Source organism: Polypterus senegalus, chromosome 7, assembly GCF_016835505.1.
Source record: "Polypterus senegalus isolate Bchr_013 chromosome 7, ASM1683550v1, whole genome shotgun sequence".
Lineage (NCBI taxonomy): Eukaryota > Metazoa > Chordata > Cladistia > Polypteriformes > Polypteridae > Polypterus > Polypterus senegalus.
Genome location: NC_053160.1, coordinates 168,850,321 through 168,869,780, shown reverse-complemented (window position 1 = coordinate 168,869,780; position 19,460 = coordinate 168,850,321). Strand labels below are relative to the sequence as shown.

The following is a 19,460-nucleotide window of genomic DNA, read 5'->3' as shown; positions in this document are numbered from 1 at the left end:
CTACTCTCACCAGCCTCTCCTGTTTTCCGTTTCTTTTTCCCAGAGCATCGACGAATTAATTAAGAGCACCGTGCCAGATAGCATCCGTTTGCGAAGAAGTTTGAAAATGGACGACACTGTATGTAAGTAATCATCTGCCTTGCCTTTCCCATAGTTACTGTTTGGCATGGACCCCCGAACTGTTAGCACGTGATATTATTTACTTCTGCTCTTCCCAGAGCCCCGCTGGGTGCTGTTCGTTACTGAGCTTCGTGTTACACAGGCAGGGAGGCTTCGGGGGCAGCCAGAGTTGTTATGTGGTGCTGTCCAAATTCGCACACTGCCTCATTTTTCGTGTGATTCTCATGGACAATGAGACTGGGGCAGGCTTGGTGTTTCTTTTAAGGATTTTCTATGTTAAAATACACGGATCTAAAACGGGTTGTTGTTTGCTCCTTTTCTGTATGGGGTGTGGATTTACATATACCGGGGCGTGATTCCAGCCCCTGCAGCTCCGCCCCCTAGGGTGTGGACAGCTTATTATACGATCACCTGCTGAGCGCATGGCATCATAATTCCATAACCACAGAGCAATCGTGCGAGTGCGCGGGGCACCGACAACAACACGTCTAAACACAGAACACTGGGCCCTCACTTTACACGCTTCACAAGCATTCAGTTGAAGTCAGAAGTTTACATACGCATAGCGTGAATTCTTTAAAACTAACGTTATAACCCCGGCACAGATTTTATACTAACAAACTAGAAGCTTGGCACATTGTTTAAGACATCCATTTTGTTCAGAGCAAAAATCTTCTTTCCCAAACAATGTTCACAGACAGATTGCTTCACTTTATATTGACCATATCACAGTTCCAGTGGCTCACAATTTTACATATACTGTACTTTTTTAATTGTACCTTTTAAACAGCTTGGAAAATTCCAGAAAATGTCAAGCCTGTAGGCAATTGGACAGTTAGCTTTTGATGGCCAATTAGCCTAACTGGAGTCAACATGTGGATGTATGTTCAGGCCTACCGTCAAACTCACTGCCTCCTTGCTTGTCATATTGGGAATATCAAAATAAATCAAATAAGAACTCGGGGATGAGTGAATTGTGGACCTTCACAAGTCTGGTTCATCCTTGGGAACAATTTCCTAACATCTGAAGGTTCCATGGTCATCTGCACAAACAATAATTCTCAAGTATAAACACCAAGGGACCACACAGCTGTCAAACTGCCCCTAAAGAAGAACGTCCATTGGCGAGAAAAGTGCAAATCAATCCCAGAACAGCAGCAAAGGATTTTGTGAAGATGCTGAAGGAAAACAGGTAAAACAGGTAGTCCTATGAAAGGCTGCTCAGCAAGGAAGAAGCTACTGCTCCAAAGCTGCCATAAAAAAAGCCAGACTGCAGTTTGCAGTTTGAAGTAGCACATGGAGTCAAAGATCTTACTTCCTGGAGAAATATCCTCTGGTCTGATGGAGCCAAAGATCAAACTGTTTGGCCATAATGACCATTGTTATGTTTGAAGGAAAAAGGCTAAGTCTTGAAAGACAAACAACAGCATCCCAACCGTCACACACGGGGGTGGCAGCATCATGTTGTGGAGGTGCTTTCTAAAGGAGAGACTGGTGTACTTCACAAAATAGGTGACATCATGAGGAAGGAAAATCTTAAGAGCTCAGCAAGGAAGTTGAAGCTCAGTCACAAATGGGTCTTCCAAATGGATATTGACTCTAACCCTACAGTATATTCAAAGTTGTGATAAAATGGCTTAAGGACAACAAGGTCAAGGTATTGGAGTGGCTATCACAAAGCCCTGACCTCAATCCGATTGAAAATTTGTCGGCAGAATTGAAAAAACATGTGTGAGCAAGGAGGCCTATAAACCTGTCCCAGTTACACCAGTTCTGTCTGGACAAATGGGACAGAATTCCTCCAGGCAGAACTGGCCATCATATTCTAAGAAGCCCGTGGAAGGCTACCCAAAATGTTTGCCTCAAGTTAAACAATTCAAAGGCAATGCTACCAAATATTAACAAAGTATAATGTAAGCTTGGGACCCACTGGAATTATGATATAGTCAAGAGAAGAGTAAAATAATCTGTCTGTGAACATTGTTGGAAAAAATTACTTTTTACCCTGCACGTAGAAGATGTCTTAAATAATATGCCAAATTTATAGTTCTCTAGTATAAAATCTGTGTTGGGGTTATAAAGAGTTTTAAAGAATTCATGCTAAGTGTATATAAACTTACGACTTCAACTGTATGTACTGTAAGAATATATTAGCGAGGGTGTCTCACACATAAAGTTATATAAAACCCACCAAACTAATTTTAAGGTCCTCTCTGTGCATCATCTGGCAGTGTCAGTGGGTAAAAAAACAAAATGTATTGGCACTAGTATAGTGGGTTTATTAAAATGAAGGAGTCTAAAAAGCAGCTGCATTAAAATAGGGCCATTATGGTCATGCATAGAGTATGGTGAAGTTCATACTTAGATGTCCTTATGCCAAGCGGCACTTTAGAGTCTTAATCCTGCTCTTCACCAGGACAAGGAGTTATCAGCTAAGTCCTAGTTGTTTTAAAGACGGTAGCAGGTTTTCTTCAAGTGGTACTCATAAAAACTATTAAATCCATCATAGTTGCTACATTCACCTCTAGGACCCTGATGCAGATAAGCACCTTCACAGGATGATGCTGCCACCACTATGCCTTTACGGTAGAGGTGGTGCTCTTGAGATAAATTGCATTGTTATACTTGCACATTATTCAGGCTGGGAGATGGGAGGGTTACTGTGCAGGCAGCACGGTGGCACAGTGGTAGCACTGCTGCCTCACAACAAGGAGACCAGGGTTCACATCCTGCATGTTCTCCCGATGTTTGTGTGGCGTTCCTCCAGATGCTCCAGTTTCTTCCCACAGTGTAATAACACACTGGTTAGGTGGATGGTAATGCTACATTGGCTGTAGTGTATGTGGCTCCAACTCCTCTTCAACAATGCTTTGGATGGAGTAGGTTTAGAAAATGGATGAATGGTTGCCGTGTGTCTTTATTTTTCACAAAACAATTAGCAGTGCATATTATCCTTAAGTGGAAGTGTGGATTTTATTCCTTGTGCTCTCCATATGGTTTTTTTATTTTGCAGATGAATTCTTGCTGTCCTGGCTCCTGGATTTGTTTATCTAGGTGACTACAGGTTTGCTCAAAGTAAAAGCATACAAACAATGAGTAGCTTTTCACTTTACATGGTTTGTCTTTTTTTTTTGTAAATCGTTGCACATATCAGATCTGTATGATAGGTGCTGTCTTGCTAAAGCTTTCATGTCATGAATAATTTGTACTAATTGATCACATGGCACAGTTTGATGTGTTGATGTGCTTGGGCCAAAAATAAAAATTTACTGGACTGTTAAGTTTGTCATTACACAACCTGTGATAAACTAATGCCTAAAAATTGGAAAAGTTACCAAAACAAAGTCGCTATGTAATAATTTCTTTCTTCTTGGTATCACAAAATGGGTATACCATTGTTGTTTATGCTGTATGTCTAGTTCTGCTTGACTTGTACCTTACAGTACATCATAATAATTTAATTGACCTCTGGACTTTGTATTTTGGGCGGCATGGTGGCGCAGTGATAGCGCTGCTGCCTCACAGTAAGTAGACATGGGTTCGCTTCTCGGGTCCTTCCTGCGTGGAGTTTCCATGTTCTCCCCGTGTCTGCGTGAGTTTCCTCTGGGTACTCCGGTTTCTTCCCACGGTCCAAAGACATGCAGGTTAGGTGCATTGGCGATCCTAAATTGTCCCTAGTATGTGTGTGTGTGTGTGTGTATGTGCACGCACCCTGCCCGGGGTTTGTTCCTGCCTTGCACCCTGTGCTGGCTAGGATTGGCTCCAGCAGACCCCCGTGACCCTGTGTTAGTATATCGCGGGTTGGATAATGACTGATTGACTTTGTATTTCACAACTAATCAAAATATATAGTGCATACTGATGGAAAACCTGTTTTCAGTGTATTATTTTAAAGTGGCTATGCACTAAATGAATGTAGAAGCTCCCTGCATTATTGCATGGTGCCTTTTCTGCTTTAAAATTCAGGTTTGACATATATACATAATACAATAAAATGTATTATTGCATCCCCCCATAGACATGGGCAGTTACACATACATTGTATTGTACATTTTTGTGTATTTATTTTTACGTATTTTGTGTGTGTGTGTAATTCTTTTTTGTATGTAGTATATTTGAGTTGTATATACTGTATATAATCATACAATCATCCATTTGGTAGTATGAGTGGCAATTGAGTATATTTATGACTTGTATTGAGTAGTGGAAACGCCAGTGGTCCTGTGCTGTTTACTAAAATGGGGAAGAAAGAAAAATGCCAGAATGCCTGACAAGAACAAAATTGTTTTCCTTTGTAAGACAACTTGCTACTGTATGTATGTCCTGGACAAAAGGAAACTTGTATATCAACAATATTGTGTGTCATCTTCACTGCTGTCTATATTGCTTTGTGTTCCTGAGCTGAAGAGGTGCCATACTATGATATTATGTAGCCAGTAAGTACAGATTCTACTTTCCACTTGTAGAAGTTAGTGTACATGAATGGAGATATCTTGGATATTTCCAAAAGGCTGGAGGCAGAGGTGTGTTGTTCCCATTTCAGGTTATCAGTGATGGGGACTTCAATAAATCTGAAGCTGCTGATCTTTCCACAGCATCTCTTCCAATACAGATTGGAGTGTTTTCTGCCTCCTACTTCCTAATGTCTACAACCAACATTTTATTTTTTTTTTAAAGAGAGAGATTGTTCAGGCACCAGTATGTCAGAAGGCAAACCTCTTCCCTGTAAGTCTTCTTATTATGATGCTCATTCATAATATTATGACATCTCCCATCATGAAATGTTCTTCCATTTTTAGTTATTGTACTGTTCTTGTCTTTGGTGTTTGAACCAGAAACTAAACAGCAGCCAAACTCTACTTCACAAAAGATTAATAAGAGTCAGGAGATAGCACCTTGCTCCAATTTGAATTCGATTTTATGAAGTTAGAGTGAAACTGAAAAGAAGTAAAATACAAATAATTGCTGATTTAAATAAACAATATAAATTCGCTCAATAATTATCAAATTACCTTAAAATAATACTTACAGGCTTTGCTTCGATGGGACTAACACTGACTAATCATGAAACATGCTAAGTACTGACTTCTTGTAATTCTATTTCCGCTTCCTTACAACTATTTACATGAATATTCATAAGGTTATATTAATATTCCTTTGAACATCAATCAGCAATTCTGCGAGGCAGAACAGTTATTAAGCAGAAATTTTTGCCCTGGTTAAGAACAAAATTGAAGTCCAGACTCTGCGAAGGGTTGAAAATGAAGCGGGCAAGAAAGCAATCATTTGGTGTAAGCATCATTTCAGTTTACTTTTCCAAGATATGTTTCATGGACATTTTTTGTAAAATTGAAATCCCTGATGATCCATTTCCTTTGATATATAGATAACATAACATAGTTGAAAAAAAATAAATGCCTCCTTTTTATTTTTTCTTTTCCTCTTCAAGTTACCTTTTGCTAAATAACCTTGAGGCCAGTAGAGCTGCTCCATCTAAGTCTCATTTTAAACCTGCTAATTTTTATTAGGTGTACCTTTTAGTACCATGAGAGTAGGTGGCATCATTTGTGTTCTTTTTGTCTTAATTGAACAACCTCCAAGCTGTAGATTTTCACTGTAGACTTGCATGGCCAAAACTGATATTACAATTTTAAGTGGAAAAATTGTATAGAAGAATATCATTATAATGTATGCAATGCTCCAAGCTTAACTTCATGTCTCTTCATGTCTAATTTCTAAATCTGCCTTTTCCAGTACAAAGACATGGGAAGCTGGACCCATCCCAGCAGCACTGGGATACCACTCCATCCTAGCACACTCTCGTGTATATATCTACACTGTTTCATTGCCTGCTAATGTAGTGCATCAATACATTGTGATGGCCAAGTTGGCTGCACCTGGATATTGATAGTCCTAGACCGAGATCGACTAGGGTGAATGAGAACACAGAACCACAAGAAGTAAGTGCAAATTTGCAAAGTGCATTTATTTCCTTCATTGTGTCCAAACAATAAAGACTGGTTCAGAATCTTTTTTTAAATTAATAAATAATCCTCAGTAATACCAGTGCTTAAAGTGAGGTTTAAAAATCAGCAAAAAAGAGATAAATACATGTTCACATTAGTTAAAATAAAAAAGTTCACAATTGGGTGCTCTCCTCTTTTACTGAGCCTTTGTGCTTGTTTATCTCCATGCAGCCCAACTTACCCATCAAGTATGTTTAGCCAGGAGCTGTGACACTGGCATTTGCAGTCAACTGTTAAACATTTTGTGTTCCATTCACCTCAAGCGGTCACCACTGGGGCATCCCTGGCCCTGCTCCATCATCCCTTCACTTCTGTCAGGCGTCCGCAAGACTGTTTCTAGAACCCTTCGACCATTCCTGCTTCTCCGATACTATACAAGAATGAGCCTTTGCCCCTTTAGTGCTGTCCGGAACTATATTCCAAAAACTTTTCTTTCTGATTTTTTTTTTCCTCTCTCCTTTATGACCTTTCTTCATCACTCTCCTTAGGCGCCCTTTTATACTCCTATTGGTACAGTGTCCTTATTATGACTAACGGAGTGCCACAGTGGAACAGCTGAACTGGCCTCACTTGCATTTTAACAGGTAATCAGCTTGCCTCCATATCAAACTTCCCACGGCCACCCATCTCTGCAGCCCCAACACCACAGACCCCCCAAAGCACTGTACCACATAACTTTTTAAAATTCCTTAATAATCATCTGTGCATCAAAGTTCTAAAATGTGACACAATTAATGTGGATAAAGAATAAGAATGCCTAAAAAATATGAAACTAATTCATACACTTGATGTGCTGTACTGAACTTCTGATTATTCAGAAAATCCATTGCGTCCATTGTATCATTTAAAATTGCTAAAGTGCAGTGTAAAAGGACCTTTGAAAAGAAACTAGTTATTTCTTGTTCGTAAAGCTAATATGCCAAGGTCTGTCTTGAAATACACCAACCAGAAAATGTTTGAGCAGCACTTCTCTTTCATGATATACTATATTAATCTCCAATGGGAAATTGTCTTTTCACTTGACCTTTGGGGTAACTTGCATAAATAGTTTGAATTATCGCATTATCATTTATATCAATACATTTATAAGTGGCCCGCTAGTTGTACTTACATTTGTTTATTTGCCAGCAGGAAATTAACAGAATTTTTACTTTGTCTCCAGGATGAAATCTTGTAACTACTTAAAGAAATGTAGAACAATGACAGTCTTAATTTGCATGAACAGCCAGAATTAAAGAACATTTTTTAATAGTAAATATATTGCAGAATAACTCGGCCTTGCTACAAGATCACTGGTAATTCATACATGACTGTCTGACTGCATTGACCTGCTAGAAAGTGGTGTTTTGATTTCTGGTTTGTTTTCATGTGGGATGCCATGAGGAGGATTGGCATTTTAGTAATCCTTTTTTTTTTTTTGTCATATCCTTTTATTGTAGGATAGATAATTTAATTGAGAACTTCATAGGCCCCCTCCTAATCATTAACAGTACATGCAGATGAATCCATGATGTGGTGAATACGTAGAATTGGGAGTCTTTGCCCCTACAATCGTTAAATGGGTGATTTTCTGATATAGTAGTTGGTGTAAATCTGTCACGTTTTTTGTATTTGAAATCCTTTGAACACATCCTATCTCATGTTGGAACGCCTTAGGGATATTTGTTAAATTACTAAATCTTACATATACCTTCAGTATTTTTGGGAATCTACAGTACTTGGGTCTATATACTAACAAATATTAATAGTCATTTTGTATCAGGTTAGGTGAGGTTGGGGGGCATGCACTAGAACAGCATGTTGCTGCACCCACAACATGACAAAACAGCTGTGGATCCTGGTCAGTAACCCCCCAGGCAGACATACAATCCAGTCCCACCCTCCTGAAATGACCTTCTATCTGCTGCAGCCAGGTATTATGTGGGCGTCCCCTTGGCCTGGTTCAGCCACTCGGGTCCTCAACAATGAGGATCCTACGTGCCGGATCACCCTCGGGGAATCGCGCCACATGGCCGTAGTGCCGTAACTGACACTCCCTCACAATGCAGGTAATGTGCCTCATTTGGGACTCTATGAACAACTGCTCATTTGATACAAAGTCAAACCAGCAGAACCCAAGGATTCTCCAGAGAGACACAGTACCAAAGTCTTCGTCTCAGGTCACTGGATAGCATCCATGTCTCACAACCATGTAGCAAGACAAAGTACCAGGACTCCAAAGATTTGGAACTTTATCCTTTAGTAAAGATATCAGGAGAGCCACACACCCCTATCCAGTGATCTCATGACCCCCGTGCTCTCCCAATCCATCTACTGACTTCATAGGAAGAGTCACCAGAGACATAAATGTCACTGCCGAGGTAAGTAAACCCCTTGACAAGGTCATCACTTTCTCTGCAGATGGACACACTGCTGATGGCTGTGCCCAAGAGTTTATTAAATGCTTGGATCTTGGTTTTTATCCAGGACACTTGCAAGCCCAGACACTCACACTCCTCACTCAGTCTCTTGAGAGCCGTCAATCGGAGCCTCTATGGACTTTGTGAAGATCACAGCATCGTCAGCAAAGTCAAGATCAGTGAATCTTTCTTTGCAAACAGATACCCCACAACCTTGCCCAACACCCAGTCTATACAAGCATGGAACAGAGTAGGAGCAAGAACACACCCCTGACGAACCCCAGAATCAACTGGGAAAAACGCATATGTTCTGCCTCCACTCTGCATAGCACTCACAGTAACATTATACAGGCCAGCCATGATATTCAGCAACCTTGAGGGGATCCCACAAAGTCTCAGGATGTCCTAAGGGCAGTTTGATCAACTGAGTCGAACGCTTTACGAAAATAGACAAAAGGCTACAATGAAACTCTGCCGATATTCACGTTTGTGCTTCATGAGAACCCTCAGTGCCAGGATGTGGGTGATGGTAGACTTCTTAGGCGTAAAACCAGACTGCTTCGGTCGCTGGTAGGTGAGCAAATGATCACGGATCCTATTGAGGACGACCCCAATCCAGGCGATCACCCTTCCCTTTCTAGATCGGGAGTACATTTTTCCAGTCAGTTGGGATGATGCCAGTCTCCAAATTGAAAACAAAGATGTGATGCATTTTGAACAAGTGAGTTTTTGTGATGTTTAACTGCACGGTTGCATTGTTGGTGGTCAAACTTGCCTTCAGATTTTTAGTTTTAGATTATTTTTACATCCCTTAACTGTTTCTGCATTGTTTAACCGTGTAGAATTTTAAGAATGCTAATCTCTAATACAGCTCTAAATGGTAATCCATTTGACAGCAGAGATGTTAGTTTTGTGTTTGTTACCAGTTATGTTTGTGCATGTCCAGTCATCAGCCCTTCCATGTTTGAACATTCTATTTCTAGTATTAGGTTCAAGGTCCACAAGCAACAACAAGCCCAAAACTGGGTTCAGCTCTGAAAGGGGCACCATTCCAGAGTGCACCTATACACATACCTAAACTTGTTCACTGTCAATTTAGTTTTTTCTACTTTCCTAATGCTTTGACATTGCATTGCGGCAAGAATCTCGAGAAGAAACATTTGTAAAAAGACAGAAAATAAGCAGCAAACTCCAGCCAGATGTTACTGCAGCTACAAATGAAATAATGTTCCACATTTTGTGAGGAAGCAACACTACATTTTGGTCATTTAATGGATGTCAAAAAATTTGAAAAAGGAATTAAATCTTCAGTTGGGCCAAGAAGAGTGATTTCTCTCCAGTGTCTAACAGAGAAGCCTTTGCTAAATTTCTTAAAGTGAAAAACATACAATTGGACATGTATTGAGTTTGAATAATAAAGGAAGAAGTTGGTTGAAAGCCTCCAGTTCTCACTCTGCAAGTTACTTTTGTACAACAGAGCAAAATCTCTCAATTTTGTTGCTTGGTACAAATCAATCTATGCCAGGGGTGCCCAACTTTTTCAGCTTGCAAGCTATTTTTAAAATGACCAGGTCGAAATGATCTACCTACATTAAAATTATATATATAATTTTAATGTAGGTTATATATATATATATATATATATATATATATATATATATATATATATACTGAGTATACTTTATACATAAAATATATGTTGTACCTTGCATAACTGAATAACCTTTATGGGTACAATAACATTTCAATACATTTATGGTCACTACAATATTTCGATTTAATAATCTTCTTGTGGGAAAAGACTTACTTGCATAAATAAGTAGAACCGAATAATGGGGTCAAGGAGGTAGCACATTTTCCCCATGTTTGGGTACTTTTCCTCTGTGAGTAAGTTCCAAAACTGTCCATGAGCCCCATACTTCAGTTGAATGTCATCCTGTAGTGTCAAAATCTCATCCTCCACTGTAGAGGAGTTTTAGGTGAAACAGTGTTGCAATTTTTGATGCGGGTGAATCACCCTCAACATCTTCCCTAAATGGATAGCACTTAAATGTAGCAATTGGCTCAAGTAAAGCTGAGTCTTGAAACCGTCTGTCAAAGTCTGACAGGCAACTTTCAATCTGCTCTGTGTAGTGTATGCTGTCAAGTTGCGCACACGCCTTCCATTGCGTCTCCAGCTCTGACGCGAGGTTTCGGATGTTCCCCAAATCGGGGCGCTGCAGCTTTGAGGACAAATGTTGCATTTTTCATTTGAAAGCATTAACTGAGCTAATCATATTGACCATGGAGTTCTCTTTTCCTTGCAGCTGTAAATTAAGCTTATTCAACATGTTGGGCAGATCGGAAAAAAATGCCAAGTCTAGCGGCCATTGATTGTTATTAAGTTGCTTGTATTCTGCATGTTTAATGACTAGGAGAAACTCATTTTTCTCCGGCCAGGGGTCTTGAAATCTCAGCAGGAATTTCTCCCTAGCCATCTTCCTCAATGAAAGCCTCTTATATCATCTCTCCATCTTTTAAGAACTTCTTATGTTTAATGATCAAGTGACTCACCCGGAACGATGCTTTGGTGTGTCTGCCTTTGCTTTTGAATTCAGATGAGTGAAAAATGACGGCTGTCCGATTTAACTGCGATTTTAGTTCCCTCTCCTTTCTCTTTCTCAGATCGCTTTTCGGAAGGAAGTCAGTTTCGTAGTTTTTATGAACAGTTCGAAAGTGCCTTTACACATTTTCCTTCTTTGGAATAGCAACGATAGGTTGACAGATCAGACAAACATACTTCGATTGTGACATTGTAAGAGAAAAAAGTCAATAGTCTTTAGTCAGTATAAATTGGAAGGCTAACTAGATCACTTAGATAGCCTGAGTTTTGCAGTAGCTCACGCGTTTGCTCGTGTGTGCGGGATGACCAGTGTGTTAGAAGAAAAGAGATCTCAGACTGGCCGCCCTGTATGTCAATCAAGTGGCAAATGCCATAGGGAGGATATATGATCGACTAACGTTTACATTTTTTTTTTTTTTTGAATGCAACGCGATCTACCTGCACTACCTTTCCGATCTACCGGTTGATCGTGATCGACGTCTTGGGCACCCCTGATCTATGCATTCATCCATTTTCTAGACAACCAATCCACTTTACGGTTGAGGGGAACTTGTTCCTTCACACGTGTGCATGGTCAAAACTGTTCCTGGTTGGGAGCTTTGGCAATTTTAAAAAATATTCATGTAATACAGCAGGGTCAGAGGACGATAATGAATTTAAAAGATGGCTTTTTTCATTTTTAGATACATTTTGTTCTTGGGGTTATGCAGCAGTATTTGGATTCATAACAGAAAAAGCAAGTGTGAATATTTCAGACACTACTCTCTTATGCTGTGTGTTCTTTTTAATTTGATAAGATTACCAGGGAAGTTTTATTTCTTCACCTTTTATTTATGGGGGGTCAAGGCATTATAAGGAGTAATGATAAGTGTTTATATATCGCTTAGGAATTTGGCTAATGTATAGATACTGAAATGTTATAAATGATTTCTGTTTCAGTTTACCTGACTGCTGCTTCTTTTAGTATTTTGTTTTTAGTTTTTTGTGTTACAATTTTGCAAAGCAGTATTTTTGCAAGTAAAATTATGATCATGCACCTTTTGTGGTAAGCCAAGGATGAGAGTAAACTAGAGTACATTTGAATATTTTCTAATATACTATTTCCTTTCATTTACATGCTCAGAGTAGAGTATACCCAGCCACTCCAAAAGTACTGGAATAGCAAGGCCTTTTTTTTTTTTTTTTTGCCGTGCACTGAAGATATTTTTGTGTGAGATTTAAAGATGAATATGAGAAGAGAGATTTGACAGCTTTCTGGTCTTCATGTTGGTCTACCCTTCTTAACTACAAATCCTGTCTTCACAGGTGAAAGCCAAAGCTTAAACTGAGAGTAGATATCCAGGGCTACTTATTGATTAAAGAACCAGTCTTATATGACACACCTGTCGGCTTATCACGTTGAAAACTTTTGCTCATTTGAAAAACTGGGTGTTCTGATACAAAATATGCTATGTTCTATGTTGTTTAACATATCTAGATGCAAGTACCAGGGAATAAAAGCTGAAACTCTTCTCACTTTTCAAATATTCATCGTTTAATCTCACATAAAAATGTCTTCAGTGCACGGCAAACAAATTGGCCTTGCTGTTCTAATACTTTTCGAGGGGACTGAAGTTTAAAGTATATTATAGTTAAAGTAAAAAATATGTCAATAGAAATAGAGTTCTGTGTGCCTCTGATTTGAATTAGGTTCAGTGACTAAATATGTGGAACACAATAAGTATATTAAGGGAAATAAGAGAAAAACTAAATTTAAAAGAGAAACAAACTTCATCAGCTCTTGGCCACCTTGTGCATACATCTTTCAGCATCTCTTGGCATTAATGGTAAAGACAGATGTTGATCATCTTGGTGGAATATTTTTTAAGATTCATTTCCAAGGTCCGGAGGGACATTTTGATCAAAAGAGCAGTGCTGCCAAGTGCTACTGCAGGGAACAGAGCAGAGAAATTGAATGGAAAGACTAAGTAACAGCCAGTCACAATGATTGACTCCATTTTTAAAAAATCAGTTTTTCAGGGATGTTAACCACAGTGAGTGTGGTGTTACGGATTTTTTTTTTTCTATCTCTAGAACTAAGTTGCAAATACTGTATATGTATTAAGTATGAAAGGAATGTGTAAAAAAAAGATGTTGTTTTGTCTTTAACCATGGTAAAGAAATCTTGCTCAATCCCTTCTCTTTATGCTTTGTGGTGTATGCCAGTTAACAGTAATTACTAACAAGTAAGCAGATGTAGTTCAGCACTCATTAAGAATATGGCACCAATGCAGGAGACATTTTAAGGCTAAGATGTTATTGTGACAATCCCAGATCTCCACAGTTTTATAGCACAGGAAAGGTGCTTGATATTGGGACCTTTGGGGATTTTTGTATGACAATATGTTTACATCATTTAAGCAAGTGTGTCCCAAATTAATCCTCCTATTAATACATTTCTTTATTACATACAGTGCTAGGAGAAACCTGGCTGTCTTTCCTAATATTTCCTCAATATCTACTGCAGAAATTGTACTATTTAGCAGAGATGTACTGTAGATCGACTTAATTGTAGACATTGTTGGGAATATAAGGATCCAATTATCTTAAATGAGCACAAATCAGTTATACATAAAATTTACTTTTAATCAATTTGTGTGAAGCATGACCTAATTCATCTCAGAACTGTACATTACACACCTTTCTCCCTCCTTACATTATACATACTGCACCTAGGGGAAGACACTAATAACAAATGCTTTTGATAGGCATCTGCTTCACATATTTTGGGAATGCCCAACATGTTCACCTTATTGAAATACAATTTCCCTAACCCTTTAATAGCACTATTCACCTGCTGAAATATCAATACTTAATGAAAAAAAATTGGTAATTTACCACCAAATTGTTGGCACAGTTTGGAAAATTAACCATTAAATTAAACATTCTGATTATCTGCTAAACTATAGGAAGCCTCAATGCCAGTGAATGATGACTTCATAATAATCTTCATATTAAACCGTCTAATTTCTTGCCATCTTGATTTGTGGCGCTAACAAAATAACCCTGTAATGTGATGGTTTTTCAGATCTAATTTAAATGTTGTCAACAAGTACGCATAACTATTATTGGTGGATGTTCTTTTCAGAGTTGGGAGCTCACCTACCCTAAATGTCTACCATCCACATTTGTTTTATTACATGTAACATTACATTGAGAAACATGCAACCCAATTGAGAGGCAAAGTTTTATTAAGCATGTGGATTTTAGTAAGATTTACTGTACATTGGTAGTGTATGCCCTGAAGTATGGGAATTAGTAAATTCAATAAGGTAAAGTGAAGTGATTTACCACATTTATACATTACAAATAATATTTAAAAAGGTTCTAAACTGGATGCCTGTATAGTAGTATAAGATCTGTAGTTATGAGGTCAGTCTTTGTAGTTCCAAACTGTAGCAGCAAGGAGCCAATATAGATTACCTGACAATTAGTAAACCCCTAATCTGAACAGTTTGACAAGCTTATAGTAGTTGGTTTTGCATAGTTCAAATAAACTAACCAAATTTACTGCATCCTATATATTAAAAGCTTTAATTGATAAGTATTTCAAAGCTGTAAAAATCAGGTTTTAGATTATCTGGAAATGGAAAAGCTGAAGTTTAAATAAGAATGACAAGTTTTATGTGCATTCAGGTAAACTAAATCTCAACTATTTCAGAAAAGAGCTGCCCCCTTTGTCTTTTCTTTTGCAGAATTACCACCTACCTCCTGTTTATCAAAATTTAAAAATAATTTTCACTCCACTATATCACATCACTATAATGGTTCAGTTTTTGGCATAATTGAAGTACCGTCTCTGCATTGATAAATATTAGATTATGATATATTAATTTCTTCTGCCCATGAATAGTGAATTAATATTGTGTTACAAGAATACATATATTAATATCAGCATATTAAAAAGGATAAAAATTGGTTCCTAGCACTGTACACCAGGGGACACTATGGAAATATTGCCAACAGACTTTAGCATTTCCTGATAAGAATTTGATAAGGTTAGAGTAACCAAACTAGGAACAGTGCGTGGCAGTAATAATTAATTCTCAGGGCTGTCTTTTGAAATGCTGTGATAATTAGGACAAGCTGCATCAAAGACTGGTATAAAATTTAAAGTGTGGTTTGTTTTTTTGTATTCACTATATTGTTGTTAATTTAATGACCATGTGCTACATGAGTTAATGTTTTGTCTGTGTTGGTACATTATACTTACCTTTATTGAGAGAAATACATTATCTTTTATTCTGGTCATGAGGAAAAAATAGAGAAAGATTGGGAAGAACAGTATGATTCCTTGTTGCTGAGCTTGGATAATGTCTCCCAGTGCTAGTACTTTCTATGTGCAGATTGAGTATTTTCCCATTTTTAATGTGGTCTTTTTTTGTGGACCTTGTTGTCCCTCACATTCCATAAACCTACAGTTAGGCTGATATGAATGAATTACATTTATATAGCAATCTTCTAAACTTCTCAAATCACTTTACATAGACAGTGTGGAACCTCTTCGTCTACCACCAATGTGCAGCATCCACTTGGAAGAGGCAGGTAGTCTTGCACCAGTACGTTTGCTACACATTAACTATTAGGTGATGAAGATATGAGAGAGTGAATTTTTCAGTAAAGGATAGGGGATAATTAGGGGGCCAGAAAGTCCAGGCTGTGATGGGCAATTTAGCCAGGACTTCCGGGAAACAAGATCTTTTATACCACAGAGGGTATTTACCACAGTTTTATGTCCAATTTGAAGGGTGGCACCAATTTTTACAGCACACTGTTCTCATCACTGCACTGGGATACACACACAGACCACAGGGTAGGTACCCCTTGATGGCCTCTTCAGCACCTCTTTTTGTCAATAAATTAATTGGCTAAATCTTTTTTTTTTTAAATATGATAATAAATGTGTAAGTTTTATTGTTGCACGTTATATTCCACTTGCCCATGCACATATATACAAATAAAGGGAGGCAGGTGGAAGAGATGAAGAATACCGTTAAAGTGTGATGATTCTTAAACTGTTTTGGCTGCACAGAAATTATGTTTATTTTATCATCTAGCCATCTCTGTTTAACAAGTGGCCACTAAAGCAAATACCCCTTTCTTTCCTATCATGTATCCATGTTACTTCTCTGATTGTTTGACAGCTCATAGTGAAAAATTAATTGAGTCTCCATATCTAACATGTGTGACCAACTGTTAGAAATACCACTTTATTAGATAATCCATCCATCCATTATCCAACCTGCTATATCCTAACTACAGGGTCACGGGGGTCTGCTGGAGCCAATCCCAGCCAACAAAGGGCGCAAGGCAGGAAACAAATCCCGGGCAGGGCGCCAGCCCACCACAGGGCACATCCACACACTAAGCACACACTAGGGACAATATAGAATCGCCAATCCACCTAACCTTCATGTCTTTGGACTGTGGGAGGAAACCGGAGCGCCTGGAGGAAACCTACGCAGACACGGGGAGAACATGCAAACTCCACGCAGGGAGTACCCGGGAAGCGAACCCGGGTCTCCTAACATGCGAGGCGGCCTACCCACGATTTCTATTATTTATATTCAAACTGCAGTCCCATATTAGCCAATTCTGAAATTTCTTGAACTCGCTCTCTAGGGATTTTGTGGCATTTACATTTTCATCTAATCTTTCTAATTTACTGCTGTCTGCAGTTTTTTACAAAAAACTTTGTAGGTATCCTGATGGCCTTGTTTATTTACTGATTTTATTCAGATCCTATATAGAAACAGGTTAAAAAGCACTAGCATGAAGAAAATAATATTGGAAAGATTAGCTTTGTTTATTACAGGAATTGTTGTCTTAATATAATATGAAGAAATCCTGTATAGGCACTTTAGCAACAGTAGAGATGACATTACAGATCAACCCAAAGGCAGAAGTTGAATTTGTGTGTGTTTGTGTCAATTTGTTACAAAAAAGCAGAGGCCACTTTTGTCTCCAGTGCTGTTTAAACATGAGTGAATGTGCCTGTTGACAGCAAATAGCCTGTTATCACAAATGGAGTGGGGGTTGGAGACTGGGGTTTCCCACTCAGACCTCTGTTTTCAGAATTTGGCATCTTCTATTGAAATTTTTTAAGTTGCTTCAGCAACAGAGCTGTGAACTTTGGACAGTCAAGCTGCTGTCTCTGACCAGCTGTATTATGCAAGAAGCTGAGCTGTGAAAATGAACAAGGTCAGCCTGTGTGTCCGCTTATTCAGCACAGGAAAGTTTGCCTGATCAGGATTTGCGTGTTGACAAGCTTCTGAGAAGGGGTGGGGGCTGGGATGTTGTAATGCAGTTTGTGAAATGATTTTTTTTTTTTTTTGCCCGTCATTCCTATTTTTGGAAGCTAACTATTTCAGAAGAAGAGCGTGTGGTATATGATTTGCTCTTGTTTACAGCTGAAGAGAAATGTCATTCTGTAGACAGCACTGGCCCTCTCCTGGGCTTATGTAGGAAGTTGCTTCAACATGTGCTCTGTAGTTCACTTTCATGCAGCTACTGCAGCGGAAAACAGACTTTTGTGCAATCCTGGTCTCTTCCAGTTCAAACTAGTCTGATCAGAACAAGTGAGAGATGTGCTCTGTATTTAACACTCAATTCACAGCATCAAAACAAATGTTCATGTATCACTTTCATTAAGGAAATATTCTTAATAGTAATATAAAAATGTCTGTTTAACAAAAGTAAGAAATTTAAATTATAACAAAAGTGTGTGATTCATTGGATTGGTATTGTGGGAATGAATGGTGTATACAATATAAAAAAGCAGCTTGTTGTTGTTTTATTTATTTATCATGTCAGAAGTAGAGTCTTAAGTCATTTAGCTTCATATCATTCTAAAATCAAAACATTGCAGATTTATTCCCATAAGGCTTGAGACAGGGTATGGCAAAATAAAGACCTGGGACTTCGTTAGAGCTTAATAGATAATTAAAAACTAATGTTGAGAGACTGGAGTTTACGCATCAAATTGTGTTATTGTACCAGTTGAGGGTTTTGTACTTAATTATGATACCAATGAATAATTAATTTCCTTAAAAAAAAGAAAATGTTTTAAATTGGATGGATTTACATGCAGTAGTTCTAGTATTCCATCCAGATCACTGTAGATTCTGTCCCCTCCAGACATTGCAGTGCTGCCAGACATAGAAGTCAAAGAAAAAAAGAAACCATTCAATCTCAATCTAAGTACATTGCAAAGCATAATTATCAGTTTTACAGTATTGCACTCCATGTAATCACTGCACCATTAGTTAATGTACACAAATATCTAGAATTGTATTATTTGTGAGTTCTGTTGGTGTCAATCACATGAGCTAATAAAAAACAATTAAAGGAAAATTATTTTAACATTTTTTTGTTTAGGAAAGTAACTGACAAAATGATGAGATTTCAAATGTTTGGGGGTGCATCACTAAGAATAATTCAGACATTAAGTAAAATAAGCACTACATCCCTTTTTATATTACAGACAGTATTCTACATTTAGACCATTCAGATGTACTCGGACCATTTGGTATACCAATTAGTATGGCAGATTGCATGTGTGGTTTTTTTTTTAGATTGTAAAATACTATACAATTTTCTGACCCACTTATTGCTGAGCAGGGTCACGGTGGGGCTGGAGCCTATCCCAGCAAAAACAGGGCGCAAGGCAGGAATAATCCCCTGGACAGGCCATCAGTCCATCGTAGGGTGAACATAAACACACACACATCTAATAGAGCCAATTTAGCATCGCCAGTCCATCTAACCTGAATGTCTTTGGACTGCGGGAGACAACCCACACAGACACGGGTAGAACATGCACTCTCTGTACTGAGTGACCCCAGGATAGGAACCCTGGTCTCCTTTTTGCAAGGCAGCAGTGCTGCCTCTGTGCCACTGTGCTGCCCAAATGGTAAAATATTGCTTGGGAAAGCATTTAGGACATTTAGATATTGTAGTTTTAATTGGCCTAATGGAAGTGAGACGGCAAGTGTGAGATTGTGTATAGATTGTGATTTCTGCAATAACACAAAAAGGAGATTCCATTAGTACAAAACTGAATGTGCAATGCATCACTTTTCTTCTTAATGTGAACATGGAAAGACCATGCACATTTCTCATAGATAGCAAGGACTACTAAAACATACCTCTGATTGCTATATTCTTAATATTTGACATTCATGTTACACCAATATGAATATGGAATCTCATGAAATTGGTAGATCTAGAACACATATTACCATTAACCCACAATGACTTTACAGACATTGGTAA

General features: G+C 38.3%; 1 protein-coding gene across 1 annotated transcript in view; it reads left to right on the top strand.

The window, feature by feature from the left end:
- gldc (glycine dehydrogenase (decarboxylating)) overlaps positions 1-19,460 on the top strand; it is a 73,485-nt gene that overhangs the window by 889 nt on the left and 53,136 nt on the right. The window contains exon 2 of the mRNA XM_039759593.1: positions 44-122. Coding sequence (XP_039615527.1) covers positions 44-122 — 79 coding nt within the window. The remainder of the gene's footprint in view (positions 1-43; positions 123-19,460) is intronic.